The 15,286-nt window shown below is 35.8% G+C and overlaps 1 protein-coding gene across 6 annotated transcripts; it reads right to left on the bottom strand.

Annotated features, from left to right (window-relative positions):
• Positions 1-3,979: 3,979 nt before the first annotated feature.
• On the bottom strand, positions 3,980-12,808 carry LOC129928590 (serine-rich adhesin for platelets-like). 6 transcript variants are annotated; one of them, XR_008780031.1, is made up of 6 exons: positions 12,710-12,808; positions 11,977-12,081; positions 9,375-10,157; positions 7,243-8,366; positions 5,851-6,037; positions 3,980-4,407 (listed from the first exon to the last, which is right to left on the bottom strand). XR_008780031.1 is itself a non-coding variant. In XM_056043269.1 (3 exons), the coding sequence occupies exons 1-3, from the start codon at positions 12,728-12,730 to the stop codon at positions 9,367-9,369; spliced, it is 900 nt and encodes a 299-aa protein (XP_055899244.1). In that variant the 5' UTR covers positions 12,731-12,746; the 3' UTR covers positions 9,121-9,366. The 6 variants fall into 6 exon arrangements, 1 of the variants encoding a protein (XP_055899244.1); XR_008780032.1 differs by having other exon boundaries at positions 12,701-12,763; XR_008780028.1 differs by having other exon boundaries at positions 11,977-12,064; positions 12,710-12,746.
• Positions 12,809-15,286: the final 2,478 nt, after the last annotated feature.

Here is a 15,286-nt window from a genome sequence, read left to right as displayed (position 1 = left end):
GTCTTGACAACTCATTCACACAAAAAATAAATTTCTCCTCTTGTCTAGGGCGATAAAATACGAAGATTTAACATATTCACATTTAACTTAGCCCTAGCTGTTAAATTTATCAAACAAACAAAATATAAGAAAACTAGTCGACCCGCAGCGTAGCATACGCCGCTATTTGCCGGAAGTATTCATGTAGACAGCGTATTGTCGAGTAGAGTGAATAACTGTGCTTCCGTGAGTAGTTATTCTAATGTCCGCTAACAAAGCTTACAACCATCTTGCGAAGTTTCTTCGATGACATTTTGCCAGAAATATGCGACTAGTAGAAATAACTAGTTACCCTATACAGGAATTTCGACAACATTGAAAGACCTGTTGACACGAAATACATGTAAAGCCGTGGCCATGGTTAGGAAACGAAGGCCAATTCGAAGGGGCAAAATCAAAACAGCTACAAAAAAACAACAACAACAACATGCAACTATTTTAATGACACCAGATATTGACGTGTGTAAAAAATACACACATAAATGTAGTCAAATATAGAATGTATACCTCCTCCTTCGTGGTCGAAGATGAGCGCATTTCTCATTTCCTATGGACTCGAAGAAGGCTGTGAAGTCCAATCCGCGCTTCAAAAAGCCGTCGCATTCGTGGCATGGGTGGGTTAGGTCAGTTGCAGACAGACCTGCTTCTTCTCTCAACTTTTTGTTGGTTCGGCGCTCTTTCGCCCTGGCCACTCTTCTTGCTTTAAATCTTGAGACTCCGAGACTCACAGCTTCACGTCATGAAGGGGATAGAGAGCTAGTACTTCCCAGCCGTGAATGTCGATAAAGCAAAAATTGAAGTTCAAAATAGGGACATAGAATCTGAAGACTAGAAAATAGTGTTGGGAGTGGGTGTGCGTTGTAATGCTGGCCGTTTTATTCATGCGTGGAAGAGTCGTCCGTGAATAATAAGCCTACTATCTATTTAAACCGTAGCCTAGCATGGGTATCTGGTGGTAATGTTTGTTAATTAAATAGTATATTATGCATATGATGCATTATTTGTTCTCTTTTAATAGTGTAATAACTTAAGTGAGGCAACTCAAAGAGACATAGACGTTTATTCACACGACATCACAGGTACACAAAACATCTATCTTAGGCACAATCTCTCCATATTGGCTCTCTCCTTGGGCGGAAATCGTTCGCTTCTTCCTAATGTTGACCTCCTTTCCAGTCAATTCTATAACAGTGCGCACCTCTGCACTAGCCTGGATGGCGGTGCGCTTGGCAGAGTTATAACAATAGTAGCTCAATATGCATGTACAACGTTAAACATTTATGTAAATGTGACCAATGCTCTACAGCTTGCATATTAAACTCCGCTTTTTATAGTGAAGCATTTAGAATAATTTGTTCTTTTTCCCTTTTCGTCTATAAGCCTATTTTAATTTAATCACGTATTTATTCCCCCTTTTCCAATAGCATTATTTCCCTTTATTTCTACTGTTGGACACCTCTTCACCATGTCGTGCGTAAAGTATGGACTCCTTTAAGGTTTAAGGAGTTGTCTTTGAATTCATTATTTAGTGAGCGTCAGAGAGGACATAGACGGATTCCTTCAGCATCGGAACAAATGTTTGAATCGTCAACTCTTGATTGTATCATTGTTGGCCATTCGCCTGTTCAGTTGATTAACTGGAATTTTTTGTTACCTCTGCCTTAAGTAACCTTAACCAAAGACATCAACTGCTTTTATTCTTCTTTGTAATTAATATGGCTTTATTGTCGCTACATAAAACAAATGAATCAAAACGTTTACTCGCCAAATTCTTTATTGTAAATTGCATTTCCTAACACAGAATTGGCCTCTTTCATTATTTACAGCGGACTTGGGATTACGGTAGGAACTACAAACAGCTGTTAACCTGAAAAATATCTTAGTCTCCAGTTCAAATTTTCGCAACCAATCAAGCTTTAATTGAACCTACATTGCGAGGCGATTGGTGAACTTTTCAAGGGGCCGACTCTTGGGTTCGTGTGATAACACACACTCTTTTTGTTTTGGTATCTGTTTGTATTAATTTTTTTCGTATAAAGATTCTCCTGTTCATGTGTAAGTATATTTTTCATATTATCATTATTAATTAGATTAGTTTAGTTAGGCTACTCACGTGCCACTATTTATTACAAAGCTTATATCCTCTCACTATGTCTGTCTGTCTGGTTCAATTTTTATTCACATTATTTCACCCACACCCTCTCTCGAATCCAGTCTATATTTTGTACAGTTATTTCTTGTAACTAACAAAACAAGAATACATTTTACAAAATAATTTTATTAATTATATATAATTACCGTAATTAATTAATTTTGTTTGGTATCAAACAAGGGAAAGAATTGTATTTGACAGATGTGGTGGTATAAATTGAATTAGTCCCCTTTACTTTGAGTAGAGAATTAGATCGTCACTTAAAACTTTGAAACTAACTATTGATAACTACGAAACCTATTTCCATGGTACAGTGGTTAATGTTTTGGCTAAAGGAGAGTTGAGCTCGTCAGTTCAAATTGAAGTCTTACACCTTTTTTTTTTATTAAAAAAAAAAGGGATCACGGTAACCTTTACACAGATACCACCTTCTTTCTCCCTCCTTTACCAACTGGTCCAGACAAGTGAAAGGATCGAGAGAAAGCTAAAAGCACGCGATTGCGCTAAACAAAAAACAGTTGGTAAAATATTTCTACTCACAAAGATTTATTGTTTATCTACATCTTATTACAAATTGAATTACATGACTGATCCAAGCTAATTGATACATTTACACTTCGTATATATATATATTTTATATATTATATATATTTCTCTTGGTCTCTCAAATTTTAATTCATAGAACAATGTACCTAATTATTTGCTATGTACCCTAATTTCACCTTCACCACCTATCCCTTAGTCTGTTGGACAATTGGGGCACCACGAAGATCTGTCGACTGTCTTTCACCATTCCTCACTATCTTATGGCTTGGATAGAACCTCTTTCATTGGCAGGCCCGTCCGTTCTTTTATGTTGTCTTCCCATCGATTTCTATGTCTTTCCTCCTCTTTTTCCTGGTACTGTTTTCTGAAGGAAGGTATTTGCAAGCCCCAAAGACCCTGTAATATGGCCATAGAGTTTTAGTTTGCTTTTTTATTTTTTACAATAGTTAGCAGGTCATCGTGGGGTCTAATAGCTGCAGTAGCACTGTCTCTAATCTCTTTGTTTGTGCCCTAAATATCGCGAAATTCAAAATCCCAGTCTTCACCGAGATTCGAACCCAGGACCCCAGGTTCGGAAGCCGAGCGCTTAACCACTCAGCCACCGCGCCCCTACCATGCAAAAACGTTTAGAATTCTTAGACATGCTTCAGTTAAGTATAGAACATTGCAATCTGTCCTGACAATAATTTATTTTTATTTGGCTATTTATGTTTAAAGTCATCCTTCAAGGAGCACGAAAAAAGATCGTTTGAAGAAAAAGCTGACTGGACAATGTAAAAGAATGGACCGGCCTCTCTCTTGATATTCTACTAAAAACAGGAGCTAACCGGATAAAATGGAGGGATTCGGTGACTCGAACTATCACAGCGCCCCTACGCTAAAAGTCAAAGAACAGATGAAGATGATAATGCTTTTGATGTATTTCCATCTGAGGTCTTCTTCTATTAAGATAGTTTTATAAGATGTGGTAACTTTGTTGTTTGTTTTATCTAATGCATTGTTCTTACTGACTGCACATCGCTCTAATGCTTCTATGAGATTCCCTAATCGGTTCCCTTTTGCGCTTTTTTTTTTACAGATGTGAAAACATCCTTTTTTTCTGCTTGAGTCGACGACAAGCTTTATTTTTTTTTAAATCTATATTTAGACAACAAAAAAAAAGAACAAGCACTAAACCATAACAAAGCCATCATTGAAGAAAGTAAATAGACACTAACTTTTTCCATTATATGTACAGGGTGTTTTTTTTTAATAAGAATAAAACCATGTATATATACATATATGTTTATTGTTTGTTAAAGTAACATTATTTCACAGTGGTGTAACATGTACCACATGTATTTATTTCTGAACTGGCTAATAATGTAAATCGACACTATTCACTGACAAGAAGACGACGTATCAAAACCAACTAACCGTACGTGACATAAACATCTCTTAAATTAACGCATCATTAAATACAAACATGAGAGTAAAAAAATCATTGTAAAATTACTCAACTGTTTTGTTAGGGTAAAAAAGAAACACACACACAAAACAACAACAGAGACACTTGTCATAAAATAATATACGACGTAAAACAATGATGGAATTAGAATGATAGGTCATAGCACTGGTATTTGTTGACTGCTGGTCTTTACAACACATTCTATCCACGTACTGCTCACGAGCTGAAAAACACATCATTAGAACTATAACTGATCAAGAAATTTAGTAGTTAATATTCTAAAAAAAAACAACAACAAAACAATAAGAGTTCAGGTGATCCAGATCTTTGAGAGGGGGTGTATGATTTTTTCCCCAAACCCTCACCCTAACGCCAAGTAAACCCTAACCCTATACACACACAAATACAAACATATATATATATATATATATATATATATATATATATATATATATATATATATATATATATATATATATATATATATATATACCAATATATATATATATATATATACAAGAAAAACAACATTGGTCTATATTGCAATTAGAGAAGTGTTTCTAATGGCTTCGAAAAAAAAAAAGACAGTTACGTTGGTGGCCTTTCTCTTGACAGTTAGGGGGTCTGGTTGAGTGCTGTAAGCTTCCCCAGCGCTCCGCGCGCCCCGAACGCCAACAACAGAAACGCATTCTCCTGACAACTAAAGGTCATAATTCATCCTATTTAAAAAGGCAGGTCACATTAAGTAAAATTAAGTAACGTGGGGTGGCAAGGGGCAAGGGCCGATACTGAAGTTCGACTGAATTCGAGGTAAAAGTAGTGTAAGTATATGTTTATTAGGCGTATTTAGTCTATCATTATCGTTATGTTAAGCCAGACCTCTTCTAGATCTTGTTGTCCTTTTTTTTGTTCATCTTAAGACGTCCACAAAACGATTGTTTAACTCTCTTTGCATTTTTTTACCGTTTTAATGCGAGCAAAATATCTAATTTTTAAGAACATTTTGAATGTTTTAAGTTGAGAAATATTCTAATATGAATTTCAAGGCCCTAACTAAATTGCAAATGGAACCAAATTTTTGCTTGATTTATAAGTGATTAATTTTGTTCCACACATATGTTTGTAACTTCGTTTTGCTAGAGAACTATAATACAAGGCACTGAACAGAAAAAGTTCGGAAGAGGGAGGAGACATTAAGTAGACTGATTAGATTCTACTCTAAATTTTGTGTATTGTTAGGATTCATGCATACATTGTGAGTAATAGTCCCCACGTATTTATACAATAGATAAATCTCAGATTGAGTAAACGTAGGGAAAGGAGAACTATTTGGGTTGAAAACTCATCTCGATTGTTCCACATCGGTCAACGTACTATAGTGCTAAATGTATAATATACAAATTATATAAAATAGACATATTTAACTAATTCTGTTCACAAACTATGGTTTCTGCATTAAAATTGGACCCCCCCACCCGACTCAAAGGGTTTGGATGGGGAGGGCAGTAGATGTAATCGCCCCCCCCCCCCACACCACTCTAAATCGGCTAACATACCAGATGAGGGCGACATATTAAAATTGCTTAAAATATCATGAAGAGGCTTGTATCATATAAATATGTAAGTAATTCTGTTAATAATAATAATAATAATAATAATAATAAACCTTATTATAAATACTCGCCATAAGAGGTTCTCGAGTCTACTGAACATCTGCTGTACTGGGATAGGCCTGTTTTGACCGACAAATCAGGTAGATTTTAATCGCCCGGATCTGCTGTTCATTGATACAAAATAAAAATTCGCTACCATTATTGACATCGCCTTACCATTGTCTCATAAATTAAGAAAAACTGAAATAGAAAAACAAAGAAAACATGGGAACCTAGGCCTGGAGATTAAGCGTTTATGGAAATAACAATATACCCCATTGTTACATCAACCGAGGGGAAAATGGGAAAATAACAACAGAATTCACAGATAACTTCAAGGCCCTTAACATTCCTAAGAAGTCTCTCGTTGCCTGTCTTTGCCTGTTAGAGAGCGGTGCTGCTACAGACCTGCAACATCACCAGAAAATTTCTCAGTGGTCACTGATAAAGGGACTGCAATGAACTGTGTCTCTCTTTAAACTCGAAGGAAGGAAAATATTCGTTTGTTTCTAACATAATAATAATAATCTTTATTATCCATAAGGAAATTTCTCTTACAATTTATGCATTTCACCAAATAAAACATTATAACAATAGAAAACTAAAAACTTTGATTTTTTTAAAAAATGGACCGCCCCCCCCCCAACTCGAAGTGTTAGTGTCGATGGGGGGCGAGATCGACGCATTCGCCCCTCAACCCATCAAATCGGCCAACATACTAGAAAGTAAGAGGGGGTGGCAACATAATCTAAAAAATTGTTTAAAAAATAAATAATCCGTATATATTATTAACATACGTATGGTATTCTCATAGACTGTTATTTCTTTACTAAAATTCCCTATTTAATATGTTTTAAAAATGTGTTTACTTATTTACATATAATATGTATATTTCGTTAAAAAAAATAAAAGATCAACAGTATCTCCAGCTTTTACGAATATATTTTCATAAGGATTGCTGTAGTGACCTCTAGTCTAATATAAATATATTATTATTATAGCTTTTATATAGCGCTACTTTCATGCTTATAGCATGCTCAGAGCACTTTGGTCCAATCTCATTTGTGGACCTGTAGGGGGGAGGGGGTATCTAGGAGTTTGTTTTCCGTGCTGCCTTTAGGCGCTCAGTAAACGCAACTCTGCCCCAGTTGGGTGTCGAACCTCGAGCCCCCTTCTAGGTAGCCAAGACAAGCCAAGTTCAAGCGCACTTGGCCTCTCGACCACGCTTCCCATATATATATATATAGTGTCTTGTCTCCACTCAATTAAAGCTACACTACAACAGATTATACTTTTTAATCTTTTTTTTTTTTTCCATATGGTAAACATTGATTACTTAAATGTCCTGTACAAGAGCGTAACATGGTACCAGTGGGGCTGGGTTCAAGGTTCACGATAATACCCACCTCTCCCATTCACCCAAAAGAAGTCAGACAGTAGGTATCAGTTCATTGACAGGACGTCATGCCTCTGCAGGTGCTATCTTTTACCTGAGTTCATTGGAGATGTTCACTATAAAATAAACAAAAAGTATCAACGGAACTTCAGTGTTGCCAACTTAAAAAACAGAGCTTTACTTTTAACAATGTCTCAATGCGTGGTAGTGAAGCTTCACATCAAATCTCCTCTGCTATCCTTAGCTAGTTGTACATTTGTTTTAACACAGTTTTTAAGTCCTAGAGTGAAAGTCTAATAAAAAGTAAAGTAAAGTTTCTCTTTCAGACCTTCCGATCTATGAGGCAGTTGATGTTAAGATCATCTGTTTCTATGGCCAACGGTTAACGAGCAGGGTGTTAAGTGGTCAGCACAACAACCAAGCGCCTTTACTTCAGGGACGCACTAAAAATACCGAAATTCAAAATCCCAGCCTTCACCGAGGTTCAAACCCAGGACCTCAGGTTCGGAAGCCGAGTGCTTAACCACTCAGCCATCGCGCCCCCGAAAGTCTAATACTTTCTCTGTAGTGAAATTATTTTGTGCAACTAACGGAGGAGTTTAGAAAATGTGATTCTGTAATCTGTAAAGCTAAAAAGCTATCATATGACTTTAAACAGCCAATCAACACGAACTTCATTCTGTACACCGGATACACCAAAAAGATAGCTATTTATAGTTTTTTTTTTCCTCGCTAAAGTTGAAAATCTCCACTATCAGAAACAAAAAGATCAATCAACAATGGATGCTAAGTAAAATTATGTAAGATATCGATACGTTTGAAAGATCATTTTTTTTTTCTTTCAAAATCTCTGTCGGCCTCTTATCGGCACTGGGTCCAGGTGCATTGAGCCCTTTAACGCCATGGTTGCTAGGCCACTAGATTTACATTGACCAATATTGGCTAATACCAAGGTTAAAAAGTTTTACTATTTTAATTTCGATGTTACGAAAGAAAGCAAAAAAAAAAAAAGCCAACTTACCTTCAGTAAAGAAATGATGGAACAAAACTTTTTTTCTTTAAAAAACAACAACGATGTTAAACGTGAACATTTCCAAGCATACATTATTAGCGGCGAAGGAAAAAAAAAACAACCTGAAAAATCGAGATTATGTAAAAGCGACCAATACATCGATTTCTACCGCGATCAGTTCATAAGATTACATTTTTTTACACACATAAAATTTTATGTTTTCCTACTACATCACCATTCGGTGAGGATTTTTTTTTTTGAATGGCAGGAACAAAGGTCTTCTAGACTTACACATATCCAAAGGAAACCCCTTGCGGAAGAAAGGCGCGACAGAGAACAAAAGAAAAGAGAACACTAATAGATTCCACTATTACGAAGGTGGCAACTGGGTCTGCTTAGTCATGTGAAATACTGCACAGATCTTTAATCTTTCGTTCCAAGACTATACAATACTAGCAGTACGCATTTATTACTATTTATTATTTATTTGAAATCGATTCGTTGATTTGTTCCAAGGCTATTTCTTGGTTTTATGGCCATAACACTCCCTTCTTTTCTTTTAATTTTAATAAACAGACCACATTTTTACATCTTAAGCTAGTAAACCTGTTACAATTAAGTTTCATGCCCGCTCTCTTTCCTTCTCTCTCTCTCTCTCTCTCTCTTTTCGCTCTCTGGAACCCTCGTTTGTTTTTGTTTTGTTTAGCCTGCGCATCGTAATTTCTCCAAAATAGACTTTTGACTTGATTTGGAAAGACCCACTTATAATGTGCCCCCGAGACATACACGCTCTCATATTTTGGGCCCGTTAATTTTAGTAGAACTTTGACTTATCCCTCCCTCTACCACTTTTTTTTTAGGGAGAGAGAGAGAGAGAGAGAGAGAGAGAGAGAGAGAGAGAGAGCAAGTAATTGTACTTTCTTTGTAACACTGTCAAGAAAAAACAAACACAACAACAACAACAATTGCCTTGAAACGTAACATTGTAAAACAATGGAGCATTCTTTTTAAAAATAAAGCTATAACAAAAAAAAAGGTAAAGGTAAAGCTCACCCCCTTCCCTCCAAACAAAAAAGTCATTTAGACAGTTTTGTGACTACATTTCTAGCTGAAAGTAGTGTTTTACTTACTTTGTGTAGTGTAAGATGTTTCTCCATACAGAGATCTTCCCGATGAGTGTCTGGCCATTGCGGACGATGTTGCAACCGAAGTCACACTAGCGCTAATGTCATCGACTTGGGTCGACTTTGATTCTCCTGCTGCAGTTGTTGTTTGATGTGTGGAGTTTAAGAACTCGGAACTTTTGTCATTCACTGTAGGAGTCATTGTTTCTGTGCTAGTTTTTGAAGACTTATCATAGGAAGTTAAATTTATAGAAGTAGTACATTCTAAATCAATGCAGTTGGTAGATTTTTTCTCTGAAATTGAATCAATCGCTGTGATGGGAAAAAACTTGCTTACATCTGAATCAATAGCTGTGGTGAAAGACACCTTGATTGAATCTAAATCATTCGATGTTGTGGTAGACTTTGAATCAATGACTGTGGTGAAAGACACCTTGATTGAATCTAAATCATTCGATGTTGTGGTAGACTTTGAATCATTGACTGTGGTGAAAGACACCTTGATTGAATCTAAATCATTCGATGTTGTGGTAGACTTTGAATCAATGGCTGTGGTGAAAGACACCTTGATTGAATCTAAATCATTCGATGTTGTGGTAGACTTTGAATCAATGGCTGTGGTGAAAGACACCTTGATTGAATCTAAATCATTCGATGTTGTGGTAGACTTTGAATCAATGACTGTGGTTGGCTCTGGAGTTTGTAAACTGTTCACGGTCAGGTTATGTTGTGACTCTGAGAGTTCTGTTGTTATAAACACGCCTGTTTGTATTGCGTCATCGCCGCTACCTGATTGTACAATGGAAAGCGAAAAGCAACACAATATTAATGGGGACCTACACATGGCCCTATCTATCTATCTATCTATCTATCTATCTATCTATCTATCTATCTATCTATCTATCTATCTATCTATCTATCTATCTATCTATCTATCTATCTATCTATCTATCTATCTATCTATCTATCTATCTATCTATCTATCTATTTACCTAACTATCTATCTAGATGTATGTATATATATATATATGTATGTATGTATGTATGTATGTATGTATGTATGTATGTATGTATGTATGTATGTATGTATGTATGTATGTATGTGTCACGAGTCGAGTCTGTGACCTATTTCGACCAGTTTCTAGAAGCGAGGTCAAACCAGTGCAAGTGTCCAGCGTAAACAAGTTAATTTTAGGTGTCCAATCAAAGAAAGAGGTTAAGGAAAAAAAATAGCACACGTCAGCTTCTAGAAGGTCAGAGTTACTAAAATAATTAGGGGAGAAGTTTCCATGATTCTGGAATGTACGATTAAGAAAGGCATAAATTAAGTGAAAGTCAGTTAGATGGGGTCTTCGCTTAGTTATCGCTTAAGTCCTCTCTTAGTAAAGGTTTAGTTAAGTTTTGTGATATAAGCGGGTCCATTTAATTAAAGTTTTATTAGTTGAAATAATATTATCTGAAGTTATATTACTTGAGGTTGAAGTGGAAGTTATACTAAGTGAAGTTTCGTGTATCTTTAAGTTTTATTTATGAAGTATCAAGTCAAGTTGTTGTTAAATTGAGAAGTTAATTTTATGTGAAAGTTGAAGAAGTCTTATTAAAGACGTTTTGAAGAAAATACAAAGATGTTTCTTCACTTCATTGAGTTATCAAGTTTGATAATATAATCCCCGGCAAGTGTGATCGTCACAGTATGTATGTATGTATGTATGCATGGATGTATGTATGTATTATGATTTCTCAAAATATAACAATTGTAAGAATACTTTTAGCTTTGTGTCTTTGTTGTGTAATGTCACAGACCCAATTCATTATACCTATATTTGGATTTTATCCTGACAAAATGGTTACAGTACATAAGGATTAATATAAATGGACACTGATAGCTTTCTATACTTGACTGAAACCTAGATTTGAAAACTCAGAACTCAAATGTGGGTATACTCTTCTCTAGTAGAGCACTAACGCAAAACTGGTGTTTCAATATGGTAATAACACAGTGGTTAATTGGAACTGTGCTTTAGTAGGAAAGAAATTGTAACAGTATCTTGGTCACATATTATCATTCTACAAGAGAATTTTTGACAAATCTTAGGTCACGTGAACATTTTGAGAGGATGATGGGAAGGGTTATTAGTTACTTGCTTTTGAAGTCTTTGTAGAAATGGTAACTTGGGTTTTGGAACTAATGGACTTGAAAGTAATTTCTCGAAGTGACTCGTTTGAGATTAGTATCTTTCTTCTTGTGGATAGATCGACTGATTCTTTTAATCATCGTATGTATTCTAGTTGATCCAGCGATGGGTTATTGGATACTTACCACTCACAAGTGTGATATTATTTTATTATATGCTATTCACTTAATAAATCTGTTGATATTCGACTTGGTCAGTGTGTTGTAGACTTAGTTAGTTAACATACGTAGAGAGACTTCATTACTTGTACCGAGACCAAGCACGGCCATAGACGTATTGAACAGCTACGCACGCAAGCTGATGAGTGGCTACAAACTATTTTTAATAAAATATCCACAATCGATAATTATTCATAAATCTATAGAGCTGTAATCAATCACTTTTTTGGGCTCTATAAATAAATTAGTACCTACTTTCTGTGTCATCTGGGCCAGAGCCGCCAACACTCACACACATATAGGTCAGTATAAAAAAGGCGAACATTGTCTTGACGAACTGCCTCTGAAATGTGTGAAAATCTGAAAGAAATAGTAGGCCTATAAGAGGACTATAATAGAACTAGTATACAAGTAAAATTCCTCATTTCAGAGCTTGCGATCTTTCTTGATCTGTTTGTATTATTTCACATCAAAAATACATATTCGTTATCTGGTGAAATTGACTCCAAAGATGGAAAAAACATATTTCTCATTGAAAACTTTTCAAAAGGCTATTATTGAATTTGTTGTGCTTATTGTCACTGCACCTCCAAGATAGAAGAGTTCCCTTGAGTAAATGTCAGTGCCATAGACTTATTTCTACTATATCTAGACTGGACATGGAGATTTTTTAACACTTCAAAAAATGTCGTGAAAATATTTTAGAAAGTTGGATCAAGGCGTTGTTTTGTAAAGTAGTTAAAAGAAGTAAAGTTTTTTTTTCACCCCTAACCTATGTAACATGTAATTTAATTTTTAGATCTAGATCTACTGATTCGCTTAATGAATGTAACTTTAACATTGGAATTCTCCCACAAATGTAGGCTAAAAGATAATAGAACAAATGAGCGAAATCTTTACGAAAAGTTCGAATAAGTTAATAAACGGTTTATCTTTTTTTTCAGGAATTTAATAGTTTTGTAACTAAATCACTACGCACCCAAGTTACCTTGTCAAAAGTGAAACTCATTAGCCTGAACTCGATAATAATAATAACATCAATTGAATTTGAATATGTCTATCGAAGTGTCGTCTGCTATTTATATTATTCCTACATTTTTTATGGTTCGTGTTTTTAAGTTCCTGCTCATGTAAAGCTGTTCCAGAAATATAGCACCATAAAACGGAAACGGACATTAACAATTTGATTTTTTTGAAGGCAAACATTTCTTTGTTTCCTAGTTCTTGTAAGTAGAGACCTACGGCCTCAAATGTTTCACTCAGTTTTCATTGTTGTCTACATGAGCAAATAACCCCCAATAATCAGTGGCGGATCTAAGTGTGGGCCAAATGAGACTAAGTCACTAAAAAAACAACAACAACACATCAGTCAGTATTTTAAAATAAAAATTAAAAATTTATACCAGGGGTTCACAAACCTATTCACAGACTATTTCAATTATCAGGACTTTATGCAGATATAAATGTACGTATAAATTTTTCTGTGGTAAAATACAAATAGTTGAGTCAAAGTTTTCTCTTTAGTTTGTTAGCGACTTGCTCTCCATTGAGCTCAGACAAACCACTTTTTAGCAGTATTAAGTACTTACAAAAAAACAAAACAAAAAAAAAACAACAAACAACCAAACAAATGTAACTACAACAAACAAACAAAAAATACTGTTGATATATCGGGATAGATATCTGTACTGATTTGATACATTCCCAAACATAATGTAGGCAGTGGCGTAGCTAAAGTGTTAGGTGCCCAGTGCGGCAGCTCCTTATTATGCTCTCCTTTTGTTTTTCAATATAGTGTGTATTCATTGTTAAAGTATTACTTATTCACAAAAAATCAATTTTGCAACAAATTTCTACAAATCAATCTTACATGCTTTTTTTGCTGAAAATTTGTCGAAATGAATATTTTCCACTAACTAATTTCACTGAACAGAATTTACTAATTAGTGAGTCGTAAATTTGTCGCAGATCACAAGTAATTCTTCTTCAACTTTAGTTTAGAAAGCTTCGCTTGCATGAACTCACAATTAGCGCAATTGTTAGAAATATGCGAATCTAGAAAACTATATTCAGAACGTAATTTGTCGTCACGGGACCAGAGTACCTAGGCTACAACGAGGGTGGGGTGATCTGGGGAAAGGGGCAGTTGGCGCGGCCTACGTCATCACTGGTCAGAAACCGATGATGCATGTAGACGTAACCACTGAGGTTATGCGTCACTGATGATGCAAGGGGACGTAACCACTGTGTTGCGGTGTAGTTCACGTGAGAGGGTTTTTTTTTGCTCTGAAAAAGAGAGAGTTAGTTGGCGTGGGTCTTGTAGAGCGGACGGTTGTATTTCCCGCTCCTGCTCGTTTCCTAATCTGGTACGAGAAAACTATAGCAGAAGGACTTCATGATTAGAGACATAGTCATTAGAGATCTGAGTTTAGTTTTAGTAGTTGATGTACCTGTATATAACGTTTCATTTGGAAGATTATATGCTGTGTGTAAATAAAGTTACAGTTTAAAGCTATAGTTTCTAACTATATTCCGGTGTTTAGTTTCATATCTTAATTATATAGACTAACACCAAAATCGCGACAGGGCTAAAGCCACCAAAGTTCCAGCGTCAACAGTCGGGCCTCCAGAATCACCCTAGAAGCCAGAACCCCATGTTTGAAAGCCAAGCGTTTAACCACTCAGCCACTGCGCTCCCATTCTACAAAATTAGGCATGAGTACAACAGATAATAGCATCCTATGTAATGAGTTTCCTAGTCCAATTAAGTGGAGGTGTTTTTTTTTTAGGGAGAGAGAGGGAGAGGCAGAGGAAAACGTTTCAGGCAGAGGAAATGTATGACTTGAAACACTTGAAATTGTCCTAGTTAAATTAAAATCTCTTCTTTAAAAAAAATGGGTGTATAACAGTTTGTTGTATTATTGCTGAACTAATTTTAGGCTTACTTCGTGACTTAAATACAAAAGACGAGGACCACTGGACTGAGTGATTAATTTGGAGGAGGGGGGAGAAGTCACGTTAATTCTGTCCTATCTTTATGCCCTTTATGGGTCTTGTATTTCTCATGTTTATTTGTCATGTTTTTGTGTAATTACTTTCTGTCGTCACCTTTTTTTTTTCATCTCTCTTGTCATAATATGTAATGACTTTTTGTCATGTCATATGCTATATTTCTGTCATGTCTTTTTGTCATCTGTTTTGTCATGTTATTGGGCTACGTGCTCGATGTCGACAGTTGATAATCCGAAACAAACCAAAATAGTATTATCCTTAATCTGTGTATGTTCATGTAAAGTCAAGTAAAGTTCCCTTGTCAAACCTTGTGGTCTGTAAGGCAAATGATGTAATGGTCATCTATTTCTGTGGACTACGGTTAACGAGGGTGTCATGTGGCCAGCACAAAGACCAACCGCCTTTACTTTTCCCCAACTAATGTCAGGCACCCATTAGAGCTCGGTGGACTCAGAGGCCCCCGAAGATCCCGAAATTTAAAATCCCGGTCTTCAACAGGGTTCGAACCCCAGATCTCGGTTCAGGAGCCATGCGCTTTCGCCTCCGTATGTTC

Source organism: Biomphalaria glabrata, chromosome 10, assembly GCF_947242115.1.
Source record: "Biomphalaria glabrata chromosome 10, xgBioGlab47.1, whole genome shotgun sequence".
Lineage (NCBI taxonomy): Eukaryota > Metazoa > Mollusca > Gastropoda > Planorbidae > Biomphalaria > Biomphalaria glabrata.
Note: the sequence above shows the minus strand (reverse complement) of the source record. Positions and strands in the feature narration are given on the sequence as shown.

Excerpts from the sequence above, each read along its gene's own strand:
- LOC129928590 (XM_056043269.1), bottom strand. The coding sequence starts at position 12,730 with ATGAGTTTCACTTTTGACAAG. Across the intron at positions 12,065-12,709 it reads TGAGTTTCACTTTTGACAAG|AGGCAGTTCGTCAAGACAAT; the intron begins GTAACTTGGGTG and ends CACACATTTCAG. Across the intron at positions 10,158-11,976 it reads TGGCCCAGATGACACAGAAA|GTAGCGGCGATGACGCAATA; the intron begins GTAGGTACTAAT and ends TTGTACAATCAG.